The sequence below is a fragment of the Pleurodeles waltl genome, chromosome 9 (genome assembly GCF_031143425.1).
Source record: "Pleurodeles waltl isolate 20211129_DDA chromosome 9, aPleWal1.hap1.20221129, whole genome shotgun sequence".
In the NCBI taxonomy this organism is placed as follows: Eukaryota; Metazoa; Chordata; class Amphibia; order Caudata; family Salamandridae; genus Pleurodeles; species Pleurodeles waltl.
This window is the reverse complement of record NC_090448.1, coordinates 40,648,235-40,669,568: the sequence shown is the minus strand read 5'-3', so window position 1 is coordinate 40,669,568 and position 21,334 is coordinate 40,648,235. Positions and strand designations below refer to the sequence as shown.

The 21,334-nt window shown below is 42.4% G+C and overlaps 1 protein-coding gene across 1 annotated transcript in view; it reads right to left on the bottom strand.

Annotated features, from left to right (window-relative positions):
• Positions 1 to 20,989, bottom strand: part of COPG1 (COPI coat complex subunit gamma 1) — a 175,560-nt gene extending 154,571 nt beyond the window's left edge. Inside the window, exon 1 of the mRNA XM_069206229.1 lies at positions 20,810 to 20,989. Coding sequence (XP_069062330.1) covers positions 20,810 to 20,846 — 37 coding nt within the window. The 5' untranslated portion in view covers positions 20,847 to 20,989. The remainder of the gene's footprint in view (positions 1 to 20,809) is intronic.
• Between the last annotated feature and the right edge of the window lie 345 nt (positions 20,990 to 21,334).

Sequence of the window (21,334 nt, the reverse complement as noted above, 5' to 3'; positions counted from 1 at the left end):
CTATTTATGTACCCAGTTCATTTGAGCAAATCTTATATAAATCTGAGGGAATTCCATCCGGATCAAAGGCTTTCCCTGATTTTTGTGCAAGAATTGCCAGCTCAGTTTCTTTTAGAGTGAAAGGAGGCAGAGGGAGCGCCAATGAATAGAGTGGCGTTTTTTCTCCATAGCTAGTATCAGCAGAATCAAATGTGGAGCCATACAGCTCCCTAAAGTGGGTTAGTCAAATGTCTGCAGCAATATGGCTTTCTGGGATGGATGAGAGATTTGGATCACTACGAGTGACCAGAAGCCAGAAATGTTTGGCATCATGGGCCCTGGCAGTCTCAGTCAATGTGCCCCATAGACTCTCCTCATGCTCGAGTTTGCACATCTTGCAAGTGGGGACATAAGTTCTTCTTGCCCTCACTATGGCTTCCAGATCCTTGGATCTTAATGCTTTAATCAGGGAATTCTTTGCCTCTCTGCACCTCTTGTCAAACCTCTTACTGCCGGATGGAGGGGAGGAGTTGCTTCGATTCGTAACAGTTTTGGTAAACAGCTCCTTAAGGGCCACAAAAAGGTTTTGTCAACACCAGGGCAGTGCGCGCTCTATTGGCGACTAGAATGCAAAAACCAAGCACTCTCAAAACAGCGTAATTTATGCATTGTGCGGATATGTTGTTGTTTAACCTTTTGCATTGCAGAGTTTAATCCTGAAGACTTATTTTAATGTGTTTACAAATACTGTTCATTTGCAATGTATTGCTGCAGGCATTCAGAGTGTATTAGGGGGTGGTCCCTTTCCAGGGCCTTCCAGAGACTTTCCCTGCAGCATGCCTGGGTGTGGTTGTGGGCTGGGCCAAGACTCTATAAAAGGGAGCCAGCCCAGCTCCAAGTGCTCACTATTCAGAGGTCCCGGTGCAGAGCAGCAGCTACTTCCTGAGCTCCTGTCCCGGCGGCCTATTTGATCTTCCAGGCCTCTGCCCTTCATTATTCATTGGTGATCCTTGTTCTGGGCGGTAAGACGGTGGTTGGGCTGGCCTCCCGACGCCGTTATCGAGAACTTTCATATTCTTGGCCTAATTCTTTAATGATTAACAGATTACTTTGCGCGCTACCATTTCTTGACATTTGCATGGTGGCTTGCGAATCGGCAAGACGCGCGATTCGTTTCATGCTGATTTGATCTTGTTATTCATTGCGCGCTACCATTTCTTGACATTTGCATGGTGGCTTAAGAATCAGCAAGACGCACGATTTGTTTCATGATGATTTAACTTTGTTGTTCATTGCGCGCTACCATTTCTTGACATTTACATGGTGGCTTAAGAATCGGCAAAATATGCGCGATTCGTTTCATGCTGATTTGATCTTGTTATTCATTGCGCGCTACCATTTCTTGACATTTGCATGGTGGCTTAAGAATCGGCAAGATGCGCGATTCGTTTCATGGTGCTTTAACCTTGTTGTTTATTGCGCGCTACCATTTCTTGACATTTACATGGTGACTTACGAATCGGCAAGACATGCGATTCGTTTCATGATGATTTAACTTTGTTGTTCATTGCGCGCTACCATTTCTTGACATTTACATGGTGGCTTAAGAACCGGCAAAAGATGCGCGATTCGTTTCATGGTGCTTTAATCTTGTTATTCATTGCGCGCTGTTATTTCTTGGCATTTACATCGTGGCTTACGAATCGGCAAGATGCGCGATTCGTCTAATGGTGATTTAACCTTGATTTTCATTGCGTGCTACCATTTCTTGACATTTTACATGGTGGCACTCGAATCGGCAAGACGCACGATTCTCTCCTCGAGCTTAATTCATGTTGTTCATTGTATGCCACTATTCTAAGACATTTATGAGGTAATATTCGAGTTGACAAGTTGTGTGATTTGTTTCCTGAATCCATATTGTGTTATTCATGGTGCACAATCCTTTTATGGTGTTTACTATATATATGAAAATCTGCAATGTGCACAATTCGTGTTGAAATATTTCAAGTGAACACAGAAGGCCAGAGTTTCTAGATGCAATATTGCATGGTCCTAGTATGCATTCGCAAAAAAAGGATTCATATAACTGGTTTAGAACTTATTCAGAATGCTTTCCTGATTCTCATGTAAAGGAAAGTGCTTGAATTTGAAAGTTTCATTTAATCCATCTCGATTCCCTTACAGGTATCCGGCCATCTTGAAACTTAGTCATTTTAAGCCTAATTCTTAGATTGTTCATGTTTTCAGAATGACTAGGCTTAGAGTCATAGTCTAGTATTGATTTCATGAGATGTAATTTTCGTATTGTGTGTTTTAACCTTTTTCTTACTACAGGTCTCCTTCCAGCTGTTCCCTTCCTAATCCCCTCTTGAACTCTTTTAGCCTCTGTGATTTATCTATCAGAGTCTTGGAGCTGTTCAGTGGTGGACGTGTTGGGAACGTGCGCAGACCCCGAGGATCTGGTGACTCTGACAGGTTTGCATGAGAGGACATAACTTCCAGTGGAGTTAATAGAAGATTATCATCAAAAAGCTGGTGTTTGGAAACTAAGGCGGACAATTTATCCCATAGCTTATTAGACTTCTGGACCGAATTCCATCTCACAGCACGCCTGTTGCTAGATAGCTTTAGGAGCCCATGAGCTTTAGAAACAGGAAAGGACACAGCCCCTAATAGAAAAGATCTGTCATATACAATTTGAAGAGGCGCATGATCACTGGTGTGCCGTTGACCCACCTTCACATCAATTATGGAGTGCCAGACCCTCAAATCGAAAATGACATAATCCAAGGTACTACTATACGATCCCCTAAAGCAAGTTGGTCTAGCGGTGGTGTCAGCTAAAAAGCGGCCATTACCAAGGCGAAGACCATGAGTTAAGATAAGATCTATTATCTGCAGTACTCTATTACAAACAGTGGATGACGCTGGCTGAGTTCAAAGAGGGGGGATATTCCACGCTTCATCTTCAAGCTGCGTGACCTCAGTAAAAGCAGAATTAAATCCAATTGGGGCATTGAAATCGCCCACAATAATAATACAATATTTAGGGCGAAAATGTAGAATTAAATTGTACAAGATGTCAATGGTAGTAGAACGATGGTTGGAAGGGCCTGGTCTGTTGTAAATATTAATACATAAAACTGGGTTGCCTAAGTTAGGCACAAATGCTACTGCCAGAATATCAGGAGAATCTACAAAAATCTCCTTTACTTCTCCCACCTCAGTCGTCTTGACCCAAGTGCGCAATCCCCCTATTGCCCTGCCTATAGGAGACTGCGTAGCATTTTTAATGTAAGAACAGAACCCTTGCCTATACACACTTTCCGTCACCCACGTTTCCTGGAACATGCAGATACAAAAGGTTTCTACATAAGCCCCCCAATCAGAGTCGGTTACTTTACTCTTGATACCAGGCACATTCCAAGACAAAAGCTTTCCTGTTGAATGTACAGTGCGACAAATAGGTTCGCTGATTGGAGCAGCAGGGATGTGGGTGTTGGTATGCTCAGTATACGGTGCAGAGCTGGATCTCCCAAGAGAGGCAGTTTGAGGATCCAGTTGAGAGAAAGCTCCTAAACTTCGCAAGAGTCTGAGATGATGAGGAGACTGTGGGCCAGATCTAATACTAGAAATACAAAAACCAGAAGGCCATAGTCAATCGATATCTGAGGTAACCCCCTGTAATTCGGAGTCACATACAATAGTGTGTTTGGAGGCAGTACCCATATCAGACTCACATGCACTAGTACGTGTCAAGGCGGGACCCGTGACAGTCGCAACAACTGGGCAGGATGACAGGCCAATGGAAGTGTGATGGTCTGTAACGTTGTTTGGTACCGACATAGACATATATGAAGAACAAGGCAATCTTATACTTCCAAGTGCAGGACAGCTGGAAGTGAAAAATATGTCAGAAACCTTCCTCGTGTAGTTACGTGCGTCCATCTGCAATAGACCCGTAACCAAGTGGGAGCTTGAAAGATTAAGTTTTATAGTGTCCCACCTGCCAGATCGGCCACTTAGCCGTTTGGCCGCTACAATGTCAGGATAAATAACTGAGCCACAGCCTCTGACATGACAAATCCAATGTAAGACCTTATTAATTAAGGAAGATTTATCTTCCCGCAAGTGTGCTGAGAGCGGCAGAACATTGCACATGTAGATGCAATTTTCATTGGGCATACGTATGGACCGGCCAAATGCTAGGGTAGTAGCCAAAGACGGCACAGCAGCATTACTATGACTAGGTCTTTGTTTAGGGCCTTGGGCGGCCTCAGGATTCAGCGGCAGATCTGCTGGCAAGAACATAGGGGCCAGGGGGTGGATGCTCGACAAAGGCGATGGCTTCAATACACTGGGAGGAGGTGAATCAGGTTTCTTAAGAAGCTTGAGTACTTCAAGGAGTAAATGCTTCAACTCCCCAGTGTCACATAGGTGCACTTTTTACAAGGTTGGAGATGGGGGTTGGTGGTCCCCACTCTCTGCAGGTGTGGTAACTTTAAATTTACTGTCAGTCTACCATCAATGAGCAGTACTACCTCACTGCAAGTAAGTGGCACTTACTTCTAGAACTTCAAGTTGCACCAAAGGGCCTATTTTTTTAGGTGTAGCCTAAGGCACCACATGCATTAGCACTTTGCAAGATCTGTTACTTAAAAAGCAAACCTAAAAACAGATTAGAGCCCGCCCATTAATTACCATTGGTTGGCTTCAGATTCAGTCTTTTCCTTTCTTCTCATTGGTCAGCCCGTCCAGTATCACATTCTTTATTTGTGTGTTTGTCTCTTCCATGGAGCAAGTACTGCCTAATGTATTTATCAGTGTCCTTCAACTGTACATGCTCGTATTCAGGTACTTTTTTTTATTTTGTAAAGTGCAGTTCTTAAGACAAACATGCTGATTTTCTCAGATTTAGTTCAACGTTGTGCAAATTGATTCACTGTGGAACCTAAAGGTATATTTCACATGTGAGTGCAGTACATTTGTGTTACAAAGCACATGGGCCGAGAGCCAAGAGACAGCATGTGAAAGACTCAATAAACCATAGCATGTGCCAAGACATGGCTGAGGAGTCCATGCTCCTGCGATGACGTACAAGCATGAGAGACACCCAGACTGCACTCCCAGTGTCCAGGAAAAGCTGCCTAATTCTGTTGTATTTTATAAGCATCTACATAGCACAATCCACAATCAAGTCAAGTTGGGCCCACATCTTATGTTAGGGCATTTTACAGAGTGCAACGTATACCCGAAGGTGTTTTGTCGCCAGTTGAATGGCCATCCTTTATCTGTGCGCTTTTTTTAAAGCTGTTGTTATGTGGGATGCAGACTTGATACGAGTTCACAAAGAAGAGACTGTTTTTACCAGAGGAATGTATGAATCTGTCTCCGAACAAACACTAGGAGCCTGGTCAGCTCCTATGGGTGTTTTTGACGCAGATGAAGTACAGCCAGCTTTTAGTTTCATAACAGAGGGGAGGGGGGTCTCTAGAACCTTCTTCTTGAGATGTTTTAAGGTATAAAAGACGGGGAGACTTGGCACTCTGGTAGGAGCACGCCTGTGGAGCGAACATGCTGCCCAGGAGCTGATTTGTGATCCCAATCAGGTCTCCTCTCTGACTGAATCAAGGGTTCCCCAGTCGCACTGGCGAGAGCGATGTCAACCCAATTGGTGAAGTACTCTAAATCTTGATTATTTAGCTCATGTATACATGCTCTGTTGATGTATTGAACATTCCTTTTTAAGTCTTGACCACTTGATATATGCATTTATCCTTGTGTATAAACATGTTCTGCTACATTTGAATTATATGCTTATTTTCATATATTTGTATGACTTATTTGATATTTGGGAAGGGCCTTAATAAATTCATTATTTAGACTAAGAGTGCTGAATTCGTTTGGCATTGTGTCCTCTTTAAGTGAGAGCAATAAGAATATATTACTAATGTATGTTTTCAACGTGAAACATGTATGTACACAAAGCTCTTGCTTTACTGAGTGGTCGTCAAGCAGTTTACCTATTCCTTGCCTGCTGGTGCGCAGGTCAGGTTTTCCAGTGTGTTCCAAGAGGTTTTAGATGATGTTTAATTGTACTGCAATGCAGATGTTTAATTGGCTTGGAATTCTATACTTCAGTGTTCGCACGGGCAGCAGCTGTGCAGAAATAAATAAAATTCCAGCTCAACTCCACCTGTTCTTTGATTTATTAATAAACGCAGGAATATAAAATTCTCCTATGATACTTACTGGCAGAAATGTAGACAGCCCATCCACGTTTATGCTCAGCTCCACACGTCCTCTTTATTTGTCCTTAAATTGAATTTGAACTCTGGCTCATAAATCACCCATTCCATACCCCCATTGTTGCTCTGTTGAACTCGGACCTCTATTTGCCACTCTTCCTGTCATTGTAGAATTTATATATGTCTAATATAATGTCATAGACACAGGAGAAGATATGGCCTAATGACCACAGCTGCCTTCTTTTGAAGTGGGAAACGAGGTTTGTGTCCTGGAGTCAGCTCAACAGCCTGTGATTCTGGGAAAATCACTTATTCTCACCAACAACTGGCAAGCAAAAACACTAAGTGGAGGAGGTAGTGGTGGTGGTGTGCAACTGGGTAGTTGCAGGTGGTGTCTACGGCCTGCAAACACATGCACTCCTTTGGAACGCTGGGATTAAAACTCAAAACTACCATGAGATAGCTGTGTGGTGGGAATAGGAAAACGAAAGTAAAGTGCTCATAGCATGCTTTTAATAAAGCAACCTAGAAAGAAAGTCACCCTCATTCGAAGAGCGGTTGTGTGTGCTTTCCTTTCTCTTCTTGCGTTTGTCCCTCCCCTGGAGCATGGCCTCATTACTTGTGTTGTTCCACTGCTCACTTTTCAGGCACACCTTTTTTTCGTTTTGGTTAAGCTCTCCATGAGTGCCTATGTTTTCCAGAAGCCTCCCTCATACATTTCTCTTCACCCCTTCGCCACACTATGTTGCTCTTCCCCTTGTGTTCTCTCTGACCCGTGTGTTGTACTTGCTCCTGTATGCTTCCTCCCCGCACTGCTTGTCTGCCCGATTCTCCCCAGTTCTAGTTGCACTCTCCTGGCCATGTGCTTCTGTTCCCCTGAGCTCCGTGTAGCTTACGCCCATGTTGAGTACTTCTCTTGCCACCCTTCATGTTGCTTCAGACCCCGTCTGCCACAATGCTTCCACCACCTGTAGCCTAGGTGTTACTTCCACTCCCGCACTATCCTTGTTGCTACCCCCGCCAACCTGTTAAAGTAAACTCTTTGGCACTACCTTTTTTATGTACCAAGCCAACATGTATCAGTAATTCGTTTTATTTTAAAGCACCCATACATTTATAAGTGGTGTATGCGTGGAGCATGTGCTTACAAATTGACATGGCCATTACGGCTGCTGAATAGCACTTTTTGCTTCTATTTTAGTGATGCTCCATAGCATCGCTAAAAATCAATGACAAAGCCAATAGGTCCCAAATATGAAACCTATTGGCTTTGTCAAAGCCTGTGACATTGATCTTATTTCAGGGATTTTTATGCTTGGTTTTAATTGTAATTAGGTATTGCTCAAAGCGTCACATATAAGGCATTGAAAGTCACACAAAAGTATACTTAAATCATGGGAATGTCACACAGAAGCAATCTAAAAACTTAGCAGCTATGAAGTTAGTCTTACGTTCAATATATTTTTTGTACGGTTCCTTGCCTATAAAGAGAGGCTGAGTGGTTAGTAATTGGGTTGAATGTAACATCTGAAGTAAATCAATATAGTTGCAAAGCTTTGTTAATGGAGTGTTGTTTTCATGTACTTATCGTGACGTAGTCTAAAGGTAGTTAACATGAATATATTTTCCCGACACCTGCCAAGCTGTGCTGAGGAAACTTGCTTACCCCCACACAAGGGCCAGAGACATGCCCTCAGTGGGTGGAGCAGGATTAGCACTCAAGGCCTACTGACAGTGGTTACATTAACCCCCGGATATCTTGCAAAACGGTGCAAATGGCCAGACAGGATGCACTTGCATTCTGATATGGGACTGATTATGGTACAGTTTCTAAAAACAGATTAAGTATTTATTCATGCACCTGATATCAACATGTGCCAAGAGTTATTCATGTAGTTTAAGCTTCTATACAGTGCAAAACGAACCATCCTAAATGTGATGTTGTATATTTATTTGTACACACAAAACAGGTGTCCAGATAGTATACGGCAAATAACATTGTTTATTTTGATCAGTGTAAGAAATGTCCCACTGCATTTCAACAGTCCCCTCAGTGATGGATAAGATATTTTGATGATTATTATTAGGGCTCCCAGTTTTCCGTTTTTACAGATAAAACACTTTTTTTTTTTTTACAATGCAAGTGTTTTCAGATATAGCTATTGCACTGTATACTTCTGAAACCTTTTGAGCCTTCAAATGCGAGTATACATTTATCAGTAAATAAAAGTGAAAAAATCCCTACTACAGCTTAATTTACAGTGAATACAACATAAAAATGTATAAGTACAGAAAAAATGAACAAAAAGTAAATATGTATAAATACAGACGGAAATGTTGAACAAATAGGTTCCATAATACCGGGGTCCTAATTATTATCTAACAGATTACAGCAATTTGATTTTTACAGGGAGAAAAAAAGGCAGTGTGGAAATGTGGTCACCCCTTTAAATCCAGATAAAATATTTCTTCAAATTGTTGATCTTTTTTTTATTTTTATTTTTATGTACCTCAAACCATTATTGGATTTCTGTACATAGTTAATCTGCGACTTGAGTTAGCTCACAAACAACATTTTTAACATGTCACTGGTTTCAGGATTCTTGAGTTAAATAAGTAATAAGCCTTTTTTGCCTAAGTTCACACTAAACAAATACCATACACATGCAGCAGATCATTGTGAATGTCTAAACTCTCAAAAGAACGCCATGACATATCCTAATAATCCGAATGCAGAAAAAGCCATCTTAATCAATAATAACTGTGATCATAAATGGAAGTTTCTTTACACAGTTAAAACTAGAGTAAAAATATTTTCAATATAGGGCCTGAAGTATCAGTCTACACTGTTACTGAATTAGGCTTATGCAGACAACTGCAGTAGTAATGACTCATTTTAACCTACTTCAAACTTTATCTTGCAATCGATATGAAAGCTCAATTATATTTAGAAAACTCAATGCATTGTACTAGATTTTTTTTTAACAATGTTTTTTCAGTGCTGGCAGAATGAATTAAAACTGGTAGCACCAGGGAACAAAGGTTTTCAATGTATTTCTAAAAGAACGACAAAGATAAAGGGAGGCCTCTCCAAGAGAAATCAACACTTCACAGTTGGAGGCACAGACATTGCGAATGTCCAACAAAAAGTATACAAAGCCAACTGGATGCACCTTAAACTAGCTGAGATGAAGGTCAGTGCAGAGTGCATCATTTTACACCCCAATCCAGATAAGCTAAAGACTAAATTTAATTTAAAAACAAGGCTGCACTCCTTACTTTAATACTCAATGCTTCTGGTACGTCACTAACCATACTCTAGAATATACAGAAAAAACATCTGAGGGATGCTAACCAGTGATGTTCAATATTAAGGGTTACCTCAACGGTTATCTTTTCTTGCAATCTACTGAAATGTTAGTGTGCAATTTTGTACTTTTTCTATATGTGTTTCTCACCAATCAATTCAGCATTTCACTTCAAGATCTATGAAGGAGCAAACAAAATCAAAGAGAAGCTAAAACAGCAATCTTGTCATCCTGGTAATCATTTTTATAGTCTAACCGGTTTTAATTAAAATGAAGTGTACAGGACTAGCCTGCACCACCCCAAATGCTGTCTCACAAGTAGTGTTGTCAGTTGAAAGAGGAAGGCACAGCTGGTAAAGGTGGTATAGCCCACACCATCTGTATGACTTATGCAACGTATGTGTAGCACGTGTTCACAAACACTGGAGAGGGTGAGCATATCCAATTAAGAAGGCAAAGGAATAAGGCATGTACAAAGGGAGGAACGTCCTAGCAGGGACGGCTCCTTCACAATGGCGAAGGAGCGTCACCTCCTGCCTAAGCCAGGAGATGAAAGATAAAACAATATTTAATTAACGTTTTATCTTTCATCTGCTGGCTCAGCCAGCAGTGTGTTCAGGGTGGGACGGGCTGGGTTGTGGGAGGTGGTGGGGAAAAGAGTGCACTAAGTACGCATGTGTGTTTGGCCGGCCATCTCAAGCTGGCCAAACACACATGCGCACTTAGGTTTCTCCAGTCTGGCTGTATGCACAGCCGGGCTGGAGAAACAGCACAGACCCCAGAGGTGTGTCTGAGCGGCACTCCGATCGCTCAGACCAATCCTGATGCTACTTACATGCTATGTTTGTAGGATTGCTGGGGAGCCTGTGTTGGCGTCGATGCTGGGACACCACAAGAAGATCAGAGGAGCAACGCAGCAGGAGGCGGCAGCAATGACGGGGAAAAAGGTCAGTTTTTAAATTATTATTATATAAAAAAAAAAATTATTTAGCCCCCCGCCCATCCTGTCCCCAAACCCTCCCTTTGAGATTTGCGGCTGCCGCAGCTGCGTCCTAGTGGGAACAACATCAATATAGGACTAAGAGTGTTCAATCTGAAGTAGTGCTCTATAGACCAAGCCCCCGCCTATCATGGCCTATTTAGTATACACCCAGAAGCAGACAGATACAACAACCAAAAACTAGACCTCATTCACAAAGAGCCAGGAAAAAAACTCCAGCATTTGCTCCTGTACGATTACACCCACTTTTTGAGTGAATATGTCGCTTTTCATGGATCCAGAAGACACAATGAATAGTTCTAGAACTCTTTGCCAGGCCACTGTAGTGATGGAGTAGTATGTATAACATTTAAATATGTGAAGTCACCACCAAAAGGAAATTTGCAAATGCAGAAAAGTGATGCAAATGTGCAGTTGCAGATTTACCTTTTATTGTTTCTGCATGGGGAAAACATGTTTCCACTGTGGGGAAATCCCTCCACTTACTCTCAGTTCCATTGTGCTGTGTTAGTCTCAATTCCACCAAGCCCCTGAAAGTTATAGGTTTCGATCATCCAGGGTGGGAAACTGCCTGCAAGAGGTGTGGGAAAGCTGCCAAACTTGAATCTGAGGATATTCACTTGTTTTGTGAATATGACCGTGCAAGAATGCTCACAAAACCAACCATTTGCAAAGGCACGAAACTCTCTGACTTACTCAAGATCTAAAATCCCTTTTGTAAAGATAATTTTCCAGAGATCCTTATGTGAATCAGGATTTTGGCTTGGAAATGGACTTATGTTGCTCTTGTGAATATTGTTTACGGTGAGTCTGCAGCAGGAGAGTAAACTAACCAGTCCCTGCTTAAGCCACAATTCTATCTCACACTGAACTATAAACAAATTCATTATTTGTAAAGTGCTTACAATATACCTAACTGTCTCTTGAAGCTGGTTGTCTACTCCTTCATATGGAGCAACCAGATTTTAGCCCAAAAGGAGACTTTTTTTTTTAGAGATCTGTGAAATCTCAGGTACTTATCAACAGGCACCAGAGGAAAATGCATTGTGTTTAAGAGTTGGGCATCCAAAGCATAGAAGAATGGAAGTCTGACCTGTTTTTTTTTTGTTTTTTTTTAGTGGTTCTCTAAGAAGGAGATAGATAGACCGCTGAGTCATTCCAGGATGACAGAAGGTGTCAACGTTTCGCAGACAGGAGGGCAGTTTAATAAGCATCTGCTATTTTAAGCACAGAGCCTGGAACTGTAGTCTTGTTGCCACAGAAGAATAGCGAAAGGATCTCAGAGAAGCCGAGATATGAACTTTTGTGTTGAGTTTAGAGGTTACAGATCGCAGTTTCAAAATGTCTCTAATGGAAAAGCGAGGATTCAGACATGGCAGCATGCAGGGAACATGGTAAGTTCAACTAGATCATCTGAAGATTCCTGGGATAGGCAGTGGAATTTACTGTAATAAGGCAATGTGAAAATAAACACATTTTAGTACAGCTTACCTTTGGGCTCCAGAATGGGGCTGGAATCAAATTAAAGACTAATATTCCTAAGTGGGGATATACGAGGAGAGTCAGGGTTGAATATTAAATAAAAGGGGAGGCTTGACAAGTTCTCTACCACCGAAAAACAATAGCTCCATTTTAGCCTTGGTAAGTTAGAGGTGACTGCTCCCACCCAAGTTTTAGTAACGACAGGCATGATTTTAAGTAGACTGACAAATTCTGGGAACTGTGCAACCAGCTTTGTACGTCAATCGTACTGACAGAGGTGAAACACTGTCTGATAAACGAAAGAAATTGGAAAACATATTTATTTACACATTCTTATACAGCACACTCAACTCAAAAGGTATCAGTATACTGTAGAGTAGAACAGCACGATTCATAGGTTTGTTACAAAAAAAACAAAGTATGCAACCATGTATATCTAGGCATCAAAACCACATCATGACACACTAGGAAGGAGGCTAAACAGGAAAGGAAACAAGAGATCAGGAGGGTGGGAAATAAATTGTGAATTGATAGTAGAGAAGAGGATGAAAGAGTCTGATTAGCTCAAAAGATAGTAAAAAGGAGAGCAATAGAAGAGAATGACGACAGTTAGAAAGCACAGTCACTATGCTAGAAGTAGTTTGAGACAGTCAGATTCCTTTATCCGACAATAGCAATGTCTTTGAGCTTAAATCAACAGAATGATAACTATAATCAACCATTATGCTGAACAAGGCAACTCATAATTGCTTTTCCTGACGTGCAAGATAAACATGCCCAATTGAAGGGTTTGTTATAAAATCAGTGTAATCTATCTTGATTTGCCTCTAGGAAAATGTAAGAACCGGAACCAGTGTTGGGTGACAAGAACATCCTGACCACTGGTATTAGGATTAGAAACTTGTACTCACATTAGAATTCACTTTATACAATGTACTGTCTGTGGGTTAATCTATTCTATAGACCTGCATTACATTCAAGAGTGATTTCAAATATACTACTCTATGAGCGCATGGAGAGAGCTATAAAAATGGTAACTCTTACCACCAGCATTCTGAAAAAGCAGAAAGGACAGCGATTCGGCTCTCTAGAGTCAAACTCATTCCGCCATCCCCTGCATTGAACATTTTAAAGGACACAGTCACAAAGCTACAGACTAGCTGCATCTTCCAAACGTCTACCTAACTTAAGAGGTGCTACAACGCAGATATTCACCATGACTGCCAAAACAAACAACTATTTCCAGTAGACCGTAAGGACTCCAGTTATTGAGGTGAAGAGGAGCTGAAAATCCCGAAATGCAAAGCTTCCCTAGAACTGAAACAATCCCTCACTGGTGCTGCAACCAACCTCTGAAACTGTCTTCAAGGTAACAAGAAAACTTCTTTTGAGGAGACTGCTGAAAACGAATCTATATAGTCTGAACCAATCCTGAACTCTGAAAACGTGTATGTTTGATTTCTTCTCTAACATTGCCTTTTCCTTCGTTTCGGAATTTCTTCAATATAGACTTCTCAATGCACATAATTTTTGGAATGTTCAAATGTATTTTTTTTTTTAAAGGTTAATCAACAGCTCTCTGGAGGTCAGTTAAAAAACTGAAATCAATCAATAGCATATAAACACCTATGATTTGCAAATGTTTCCTCATTTTCAAGAACTTACAAAAATCCACAGGAGTACAACCAGAAATGAATGTAAGCTGTAGATTTCCATGACTAGTTGTAGTCTTCTATACATACACCTGCACATATTTTGCACAAACTTGTATGCTGGAAAATGCCCATATTTGCCTTTGTTTTTTCTCTGGCTTTCTATGCAAAAGAAAATAATAATAATAATAAACTTTCACAGCGTTTGGGTTTTTTCACAGTCAATGTATTCACTTTTTTCACCATTTGTCATCACTAGAGGTAAGTATGCATATTTAATGTAAAAAGCATTTGTAAATGTTTTAACATAGTAACGTAGTTATATCGTTGGTTAACTCCCAGCTATAAGGAAAAGCCATGCACCCATCCCAATCCTAAATTTATGGCAGAGGAGAAAGAATCACCATACTGGCAGATCTGCCTTAGTTTTAAGCTTTATCAACAGGCGTAAATGTACACAAATCATGATATATGCAACAGGATTTGTCATTTGTGCTGGAAAATGGCCCTGTACAAATGTACAAATTGGGTACTATGTAAGAGCATGTCATTATGTAGGACACAAATATCAAACAGAGTGAGACAGACATACAATGACAAAGGAAGATATACATCATGCAGAATGAAGGAGGAGTGTGGCATGGTATGCTTGTGGTGAGGAATGTGATTATGAGGAGCTGGGTGTGGCACTCTTAAACAAAGCTCATATCTAGCAATTGCCAACTGCCACGTATCCAGGTACTGGGTAATGCTAGACTGGGCTATCTACATATCCATTGGCCAGGAGACAAAGGAACCACATTTCGGCACCTAGAACAGATATTAATGACTGTGTGTTTCCCAACTACAAACTATGAAAATATCTCCCTTTTTGGTCTCGGCTACAGACAGCTTCAGCTGTTCTTTAAACAGGACACCCAATGTAAGATTGACCACCATGCATATGCATGGATTCACGTGCAACTTGCAAAAAGCACTGACAACGCCAGTAGCCCAGCCTATTAGAGCAGAGACTCACTGGCTTTGCCAGTGCTTCTTAATCAATGTATACCATCCACCACTATTCAACAACCAAGCCTGCACTGGTACCAAAACACAATGCAATGTTTAAAAATAATAATATAAAAATATATATATATAAATAAAAAAAAACAAGAAGCGCTGCACTCCAGGATCTACTTCTTCAGCTATATTTTATTAACAAAGCACGGTTGTCCCCACCACAGGTATTAATAAAATATAGCTGAACACAGCTTCCTTCATTGGATGCATCAGTCCAAGTCCAATGATCCACTAGTCCAGGCTAACACGCCAGATATCTAGTCCTGACAAGCTCTAAACAGGCAAAACATGTGTAGGCTGCTCAAATTCATACAAATTAATTTCTTTATAAAGGAGTGTTGAGTTTCCCCTTTTTAGGTCAAGCCGACCAAACAGCACAAGCTGTCTGGTTGCGAAAGACCGGCTCTCAACTTGCCAAGATCTAAAAGGGGTTAAAGCTCACCCACTGCTTACCACTGGCTGGCTTTATTGTCACTCATTTGTTTGCTTCTTATTCTTGTGTTTGACTCTTGCCTGGAGCATAGCCTCTTTACTTGGGCCCTTCCACTGCTCACTTTTAGAGAACTATTCTTTTTTTGCTTAAGCACTCCATGAGTGTGCATGTGCTTTCTAGCTCTATCCCTTGTGTGACCCTCTCAAATGCACTCTCTGATTCGCTCTTGTATACTTGTCCCCACACCCTCTTGGCGCTCTGTGTTATTCTCCCACCCCCACCCTGGGCTCCGTGTTCTTGCCTCGCCACCACCACCTGCTGTGTCCTGCTGCCCATGTTGGTGCCCCTAGTGCAATGGTTTTCACCTGCTTGACTGACCCAAGCTTCTGCCAGAATGAGCTCCTGCGTTAGCCACCAGCCTCACACCACCACCTCATTGACCCTTGTCAAATCTTCCTTTTGTCAGCAAGCTGTAAAAAAGTACCCCTACTCTCTGCGATCCCTGGGATATCTGGAATTTCTCTTCAAGAAGGTGATAGCTTGCCTGGCTGAGACATCAATTATTATTCTGTTGGAATCCATGCTGGGTGTCTGGATATCATTGCCACTATCAGATAGGACTGTAAACGAAAACATAATATAACATGCAAATTTGCAGGACTGTCCTCTCAAACGATCCGAATTCCATAAAATGTGGTAGTCCTTCACTGCAGCCCAGTTATCAAGCTGCTGGTCACAGCGGTTAAGAGTCTCTCAACTCCGCTGCAGTTCTGCTGCCATACTTCACCTACAGGCTTATGCTTCTATACTAATATGGCTTATGCTTCTATACTAATATGGGGACACCGATGAGCTTATTTTTTTCTCGGACACCTCCCTTTCCCATCAGGCTGCCTCTTTACCTTCATGTGATATAACACCTTCTGTCGGTTTCTGCTGTTAGAAACCTACAATTTGCATGGTGAGACTTGACGTTTTGTCCCTTTAGAAATGGTGACATACAGTTCCTGCTGTACGAAATGTAGCTACCTTACATAAGGAGTCTGTTATCATACCCGTTTATGATCAGCAAGCAAGAAAAAACAATCTAAGTTTATGTTAGTTTCTGAACTTCAATGAGAAACATACTTTTTTCCCCTGGTTCTGCATTGTGCTGGTAAAATGCTGGAATGCAGCAGCTACTTTTGTTCAGGGGTCGAAGGGCACAAAGAAAAATATGGGAACTGTGATGCCTGGTACAATGGGGGTGTGGTCACAAAGTGTGGGGTTAGGTCAGAGTGCCTAAAACGATCAAACTATTCTGTAACTTTTGTGTTGGCTTTTCAATTATATTCAATGTACATACATCAAATGAAAAATAAATGCAACCTATATTTCCAGGTGGGAAATTGATTTTTTCTAGTAGAACAGCTCAGCTGGTTAATGTGATTACATCAGACGTCTGTGGGTGTAACCAGGCTTTCACCGATTTAAAATCTGGTCGGTGGAATCAGGAAATACTGACATGTATTTATAGTGCTACACGGACCAAGCCAGTGCAGAAAGCACTGTGAATAGGTAAATCATTAGTTAAAGATAGGTTTTATGCTATGTAAATAGGCGGTCACACAATGTGCAAAAAAAGTTTAAATGTTGACAGTGTTTTCAAAAGCTGTTTTTAGCAATAACCTGATTGTACCGAGTGCAAATGTTATTTTTATTTGATTACCATTAAGAGGACTAATGCCAGGTGTTATCAATTAAAGCCTACACTGGCCCACCAACTCATTTACACTTCTTTCAGGTGGTAGGCACCCTAGAGAATAAGGCTGCTGCTTCTATAACTGCCTCTGCTGTGACAATAATCCATATGAAATACTGGCCCCACTGCTGCTGATGCTTACAGGCGATAAACGCCTCCAAGCATCGGCAGCAGTGGGGCCAGTATTTCATATGAATTATTCTCATACTGCACGCCAGGGGTACAAAGAGTGTTGTTTTTTTAAATATCCATGCAACTCGTATTGTTTCTGGTAGATAAATGATACGCGTTCCACGGATATAAAAAACAAACACTTTTTGTGGCCCTGGCACGCGGCATGACAATCACTATTGTGACGCTGCGTGCCAGAGCCAGAAAAAGTGTTTTTTTCTTACATGAGCGAATCCTCTTGTGAGCATCAGCAATATTGAGGCAAGTATTTCAAATGTGCTGTGTCAATAATTCATATGAAATACTGGCCCCACTGCTGCCAATGCTTACAGGAGATAGACTCCTGTAAGCACCGCCAGCGTTTGGGCCAGAATTGCTTGTGAATTATTGTCACACGTGCCAGGGGTACAAAGAGTGTTTGTACCCTCGGCCACCCACTGCTTCCCTCTCAAGCCCTTCTCGTGCCTGGCCCTTTTGCCCTTTCCTGAAGTGCCAATGCCCTCGGCTCTTCCCTCCAACCCCCACCTGCCACTCATGTCCCTCTTCCCCCCCTTCTTGCATTGATTGTTGGGCTCTCCTAGTCAGTAAGATTGGGGGGGGCTTCAGATTCCCCAACAATCATGCCAGCGCATAATGTTTAAATACATTATACGACAAGCTGGAGCACAAGAGGGGCTTAGGGGCAGCGGAACAGGAGAGGAAGGCAGATTGGTAGGGGCCCTAAGTGAGAGAAAGAACATTATTTTGTGAAAAAAACAGCATTTTGAAGTATTCCAAACAGAGAGAGGGAGAGAATGCGTGTGCGTTTTTGTTTGTGTGTGTAAAATTCATGGTGAAATCCAGTAGACACCTCACCATACCAGACTAAAAGCCTCTGTACCCAACTATTTATCACAAAATACATTTGTTAGGGGAGTGTACCATCCCACACGTCCTCCCTGAAGCTACACCACTGTTGTTGGGACAACTCAGGTCCTCTCCCCTCCTCCCTTCCTCGTAGAGAAGTCATCACTCTGCCCGGTCTGCATGAGAGAGGCCAAGCAGAGGTGAGAGGCCCCGCATGCGGTGCGGTTGCTGTCTCCTCACAGGGCATGGGTGTACTTCAGAGCCATCCTGTGCATTACTGGAAGCGAGGAGCCCAGGGCGTAGCTTAGCTAGGGAACTCTCAGTATTTTGTTCAAACCCCAGTATGGCCTCTGAAGAAATTAAGCTTAAAGTCAATGAAGCTGGGTGCTGAGGGTCTCTAGCAAAAATGCGCGAGTTGCTTGGACTTTAGTAGCTCACAACGATTTTAATTGATCAGAAGTAGCTCTCACTACAGAAAAGGTTGGAGACCCCTGCGCTAACAGTTGCAAAACTATTACATTAGCCTTCATGACAATGAAGGAGGATGTGAAGAACATTTTTTATTTATTAGTCAGACTTATCTGCTTTGTCAATGCTTGTTATTCTTTATTCTATAAATAAATGTATTGCTCGCCGCGAGCTTGCTGCTGTTGTGCATTCGCAGCAAAAGACACTGGGTTGTGAGTCTCCTCAGAGACCGGCCTACCTGCCATATTTGAAACTAGCACCATACACCAACAGTGTGGTTTTCCCCAGACCACCATATAGGAAAGGTGATCGTTAGGTAATATATCTGCCATAATGCAAAGAACTTGCACTCTTTGATGCGCTCTCTGGTGTGAGCGCTAGGATATTGCTAACATAGCAGAAGCGCTTATGCAATAGACACCTGATAATCTCATCCTGGCCAACATTTGGGAATACCCACAAGATATTAAGCAGTCGACAGCGGGAGTATTATGTTTTTCAACTGACATTCAAATGACAGGTATTTTGTAAATAAGTAATGCGGAGATGTTTTTCACACAAAGGTCAGTATCTGCAGAGAACACGTTCCACATAGCTGCGAAACAAATATGCAAATAATTGCTTTCTCCAATTTTGGTGAAAGCATGTGTGTAGGGGTTTATGGCTTGCAACTGCACATGCTGCCCCCTAAATCACAACTGGGTGCGATTAACAACACCCTTCCAGGACAGTTTATAGGCAGGTCTTCACATGGCTGCATCATGGACTGAGCTGGAATCTGATGCTGATTTCTTCGTTTGAGATTCCACTCAGGTACGTGAATGTCAGCATATACTTAGAAGGGGCTTTGGAACTGCCCTCTGTTCATCATGCAATAGCTTTCCTGCGCATTTCAGCACCGTGCTTTTGATGTAATGGCTTCCCTCCCTATACATGTGCTTGTCATGCCTCAGGAATATTTTCGGCCTCACCATCGTTTTACTGAATCGGTTATATCATTCTACGGATAAAGTCAGAGAACTACCTTTTCATCTGCATATATTTAGTTTTTAACACTGTCTGGGAGAGCATGTTGCGTGCCTTACTCTTTCCATTCATGAGCCGTTTCATCTGCTCTTGTGCATCTGTATCTTGCCCCATCGCCTTCGCCAGGCTCCTCTTCGTCCCACTGCTCCTGCTCACCGACAGTGCTACAGCTCTCTCGTAGCTCTTTTTCACCCCTGTATTCCGCCATCTCTCACTTATCTACGGTGTCTAGTGACCATGATCGCCTGTAGTCATCTTCCCCATACTGTAATACGTCCCCCTCTTTCCACCGTTGCACTTTCCTCTTTCGTTCCTCCCCTGCAACCGCCTAATAAACATTTGCAGTGGTCCCACTCTCTTTTAGCTCTCTTTCTCCTGCTATCGCACACTTCCCCCACTGCCAGCACTCTTGCACAAACCCAGCTACCACTCATCATCACCCCCAGTGCTCCAGCCTTACAGCACAATGTCTCTACATCCTGAGTGCAAGCTCCCCTCGTAGCAGCATTTTACTTTTTTCTCCTGTAAACAGGTTAATGCATGCTTAGACGCTGCTTTGCTACAAATGCTAATGCGAAAGACCAACGAGATGAATTTCTTTTGGCACTTGGTTCCATCAGGGTCTAATGTTCCACATTTGGTGGATGGAAATTGACCTCAAAATACATTGTCCTGAAATACAAGTTTTAACATACTTCAAAATAAAATCTACCATCATAAATATTAAAGTATTATCTGGTTTCTCTACTCAAGAGTTTAGTGTCAGGGAGCTTAACAGTCGTAAAATACACATACATAGAATAAACTATGAAACAGGCATTGCCAAAGCCAATAATCCTTTCTATTTTTAAAGATCACATTTGCATGTCCTGTAAAAGCTTCTGGATCCAGTTAGGCCGTTACACGCCAACGTGCTCTTTAAAAATCATAGAAGGCCTGCTGGCTTTGCCAATAATTTGATTTATTGAAACATGTCATTTATGCTTGAGGGCACAGAGGGCTCCATAGCTATATGTTTGTGATGGGTACAGTGTGGGGGGCAGACTATGTATTTTTATGGCATCTGGAAACATTATTTTGGGACTTTTAATTGCACACAGTGTGCGTGCAATCATGTAGCCAAAGGTACCTATTTTGTGTCTGAAGTGTGCATATGGTGAGAGTAAAGAGCTTGAGCCAGTGAGCGCAGGCAGTGTAGGTGTGTGTGCATGGCAGAGGGGGCAGTTCCTAGGCAGAGTGTGAGACTATGAAGGGGGAGCATGGTTTCTGCTCGTGGGCACAGTGCTGAGTGCCTGCATTTGCAGCAGACCTGCGCCTCTGTGACAGGCACCATGTACTGCTCAGGGACTATGAAGCAAAGACTACAGGGGCAGCGCCCCCAGGCACTCACCGGACTCCTCGTCCTTCTTGTCCCCTTTCTTCAGCATGGTGCCACACGCCCCTGGCTTGCGCTGCGGTGATCGTAGGGTGCTCCCCTCGGGGGTCAGGGACAGGCGGCCAGGGATGCTGGCTCCACTCGGGGTCCGGCAAGCGCTTCCTGTTACAGCCACTTCCTGCCAGCCTGTCACTGAGACACGTCACCCCTGACAACACCACAGCACGCATGCGCAGTAGCGCCAGCCGCGGGCGGTCCCTCACTGCATGGACCTAGAAAGAGGGAACGGGGCGGCGTCTTCTGGGTCACTTCACGTTCTCTAATACCGCGGCCATCTTGGAGAAGGAGATTGTAACAGAGGAATAGAGCGCAGGATTAGTGGCTCCTCATTTAGCACTTCACTTTAGAAGTGCTCACGTTATAATATGCAGCTGCCGAAAAAAACCAGTGTCCCGAAAGCAAACACGAGAACTTTCGCTAAATTCAGCGTTATTTACGAAAACACAAAAATATTATACATAATACTGCCTTTATATAAAC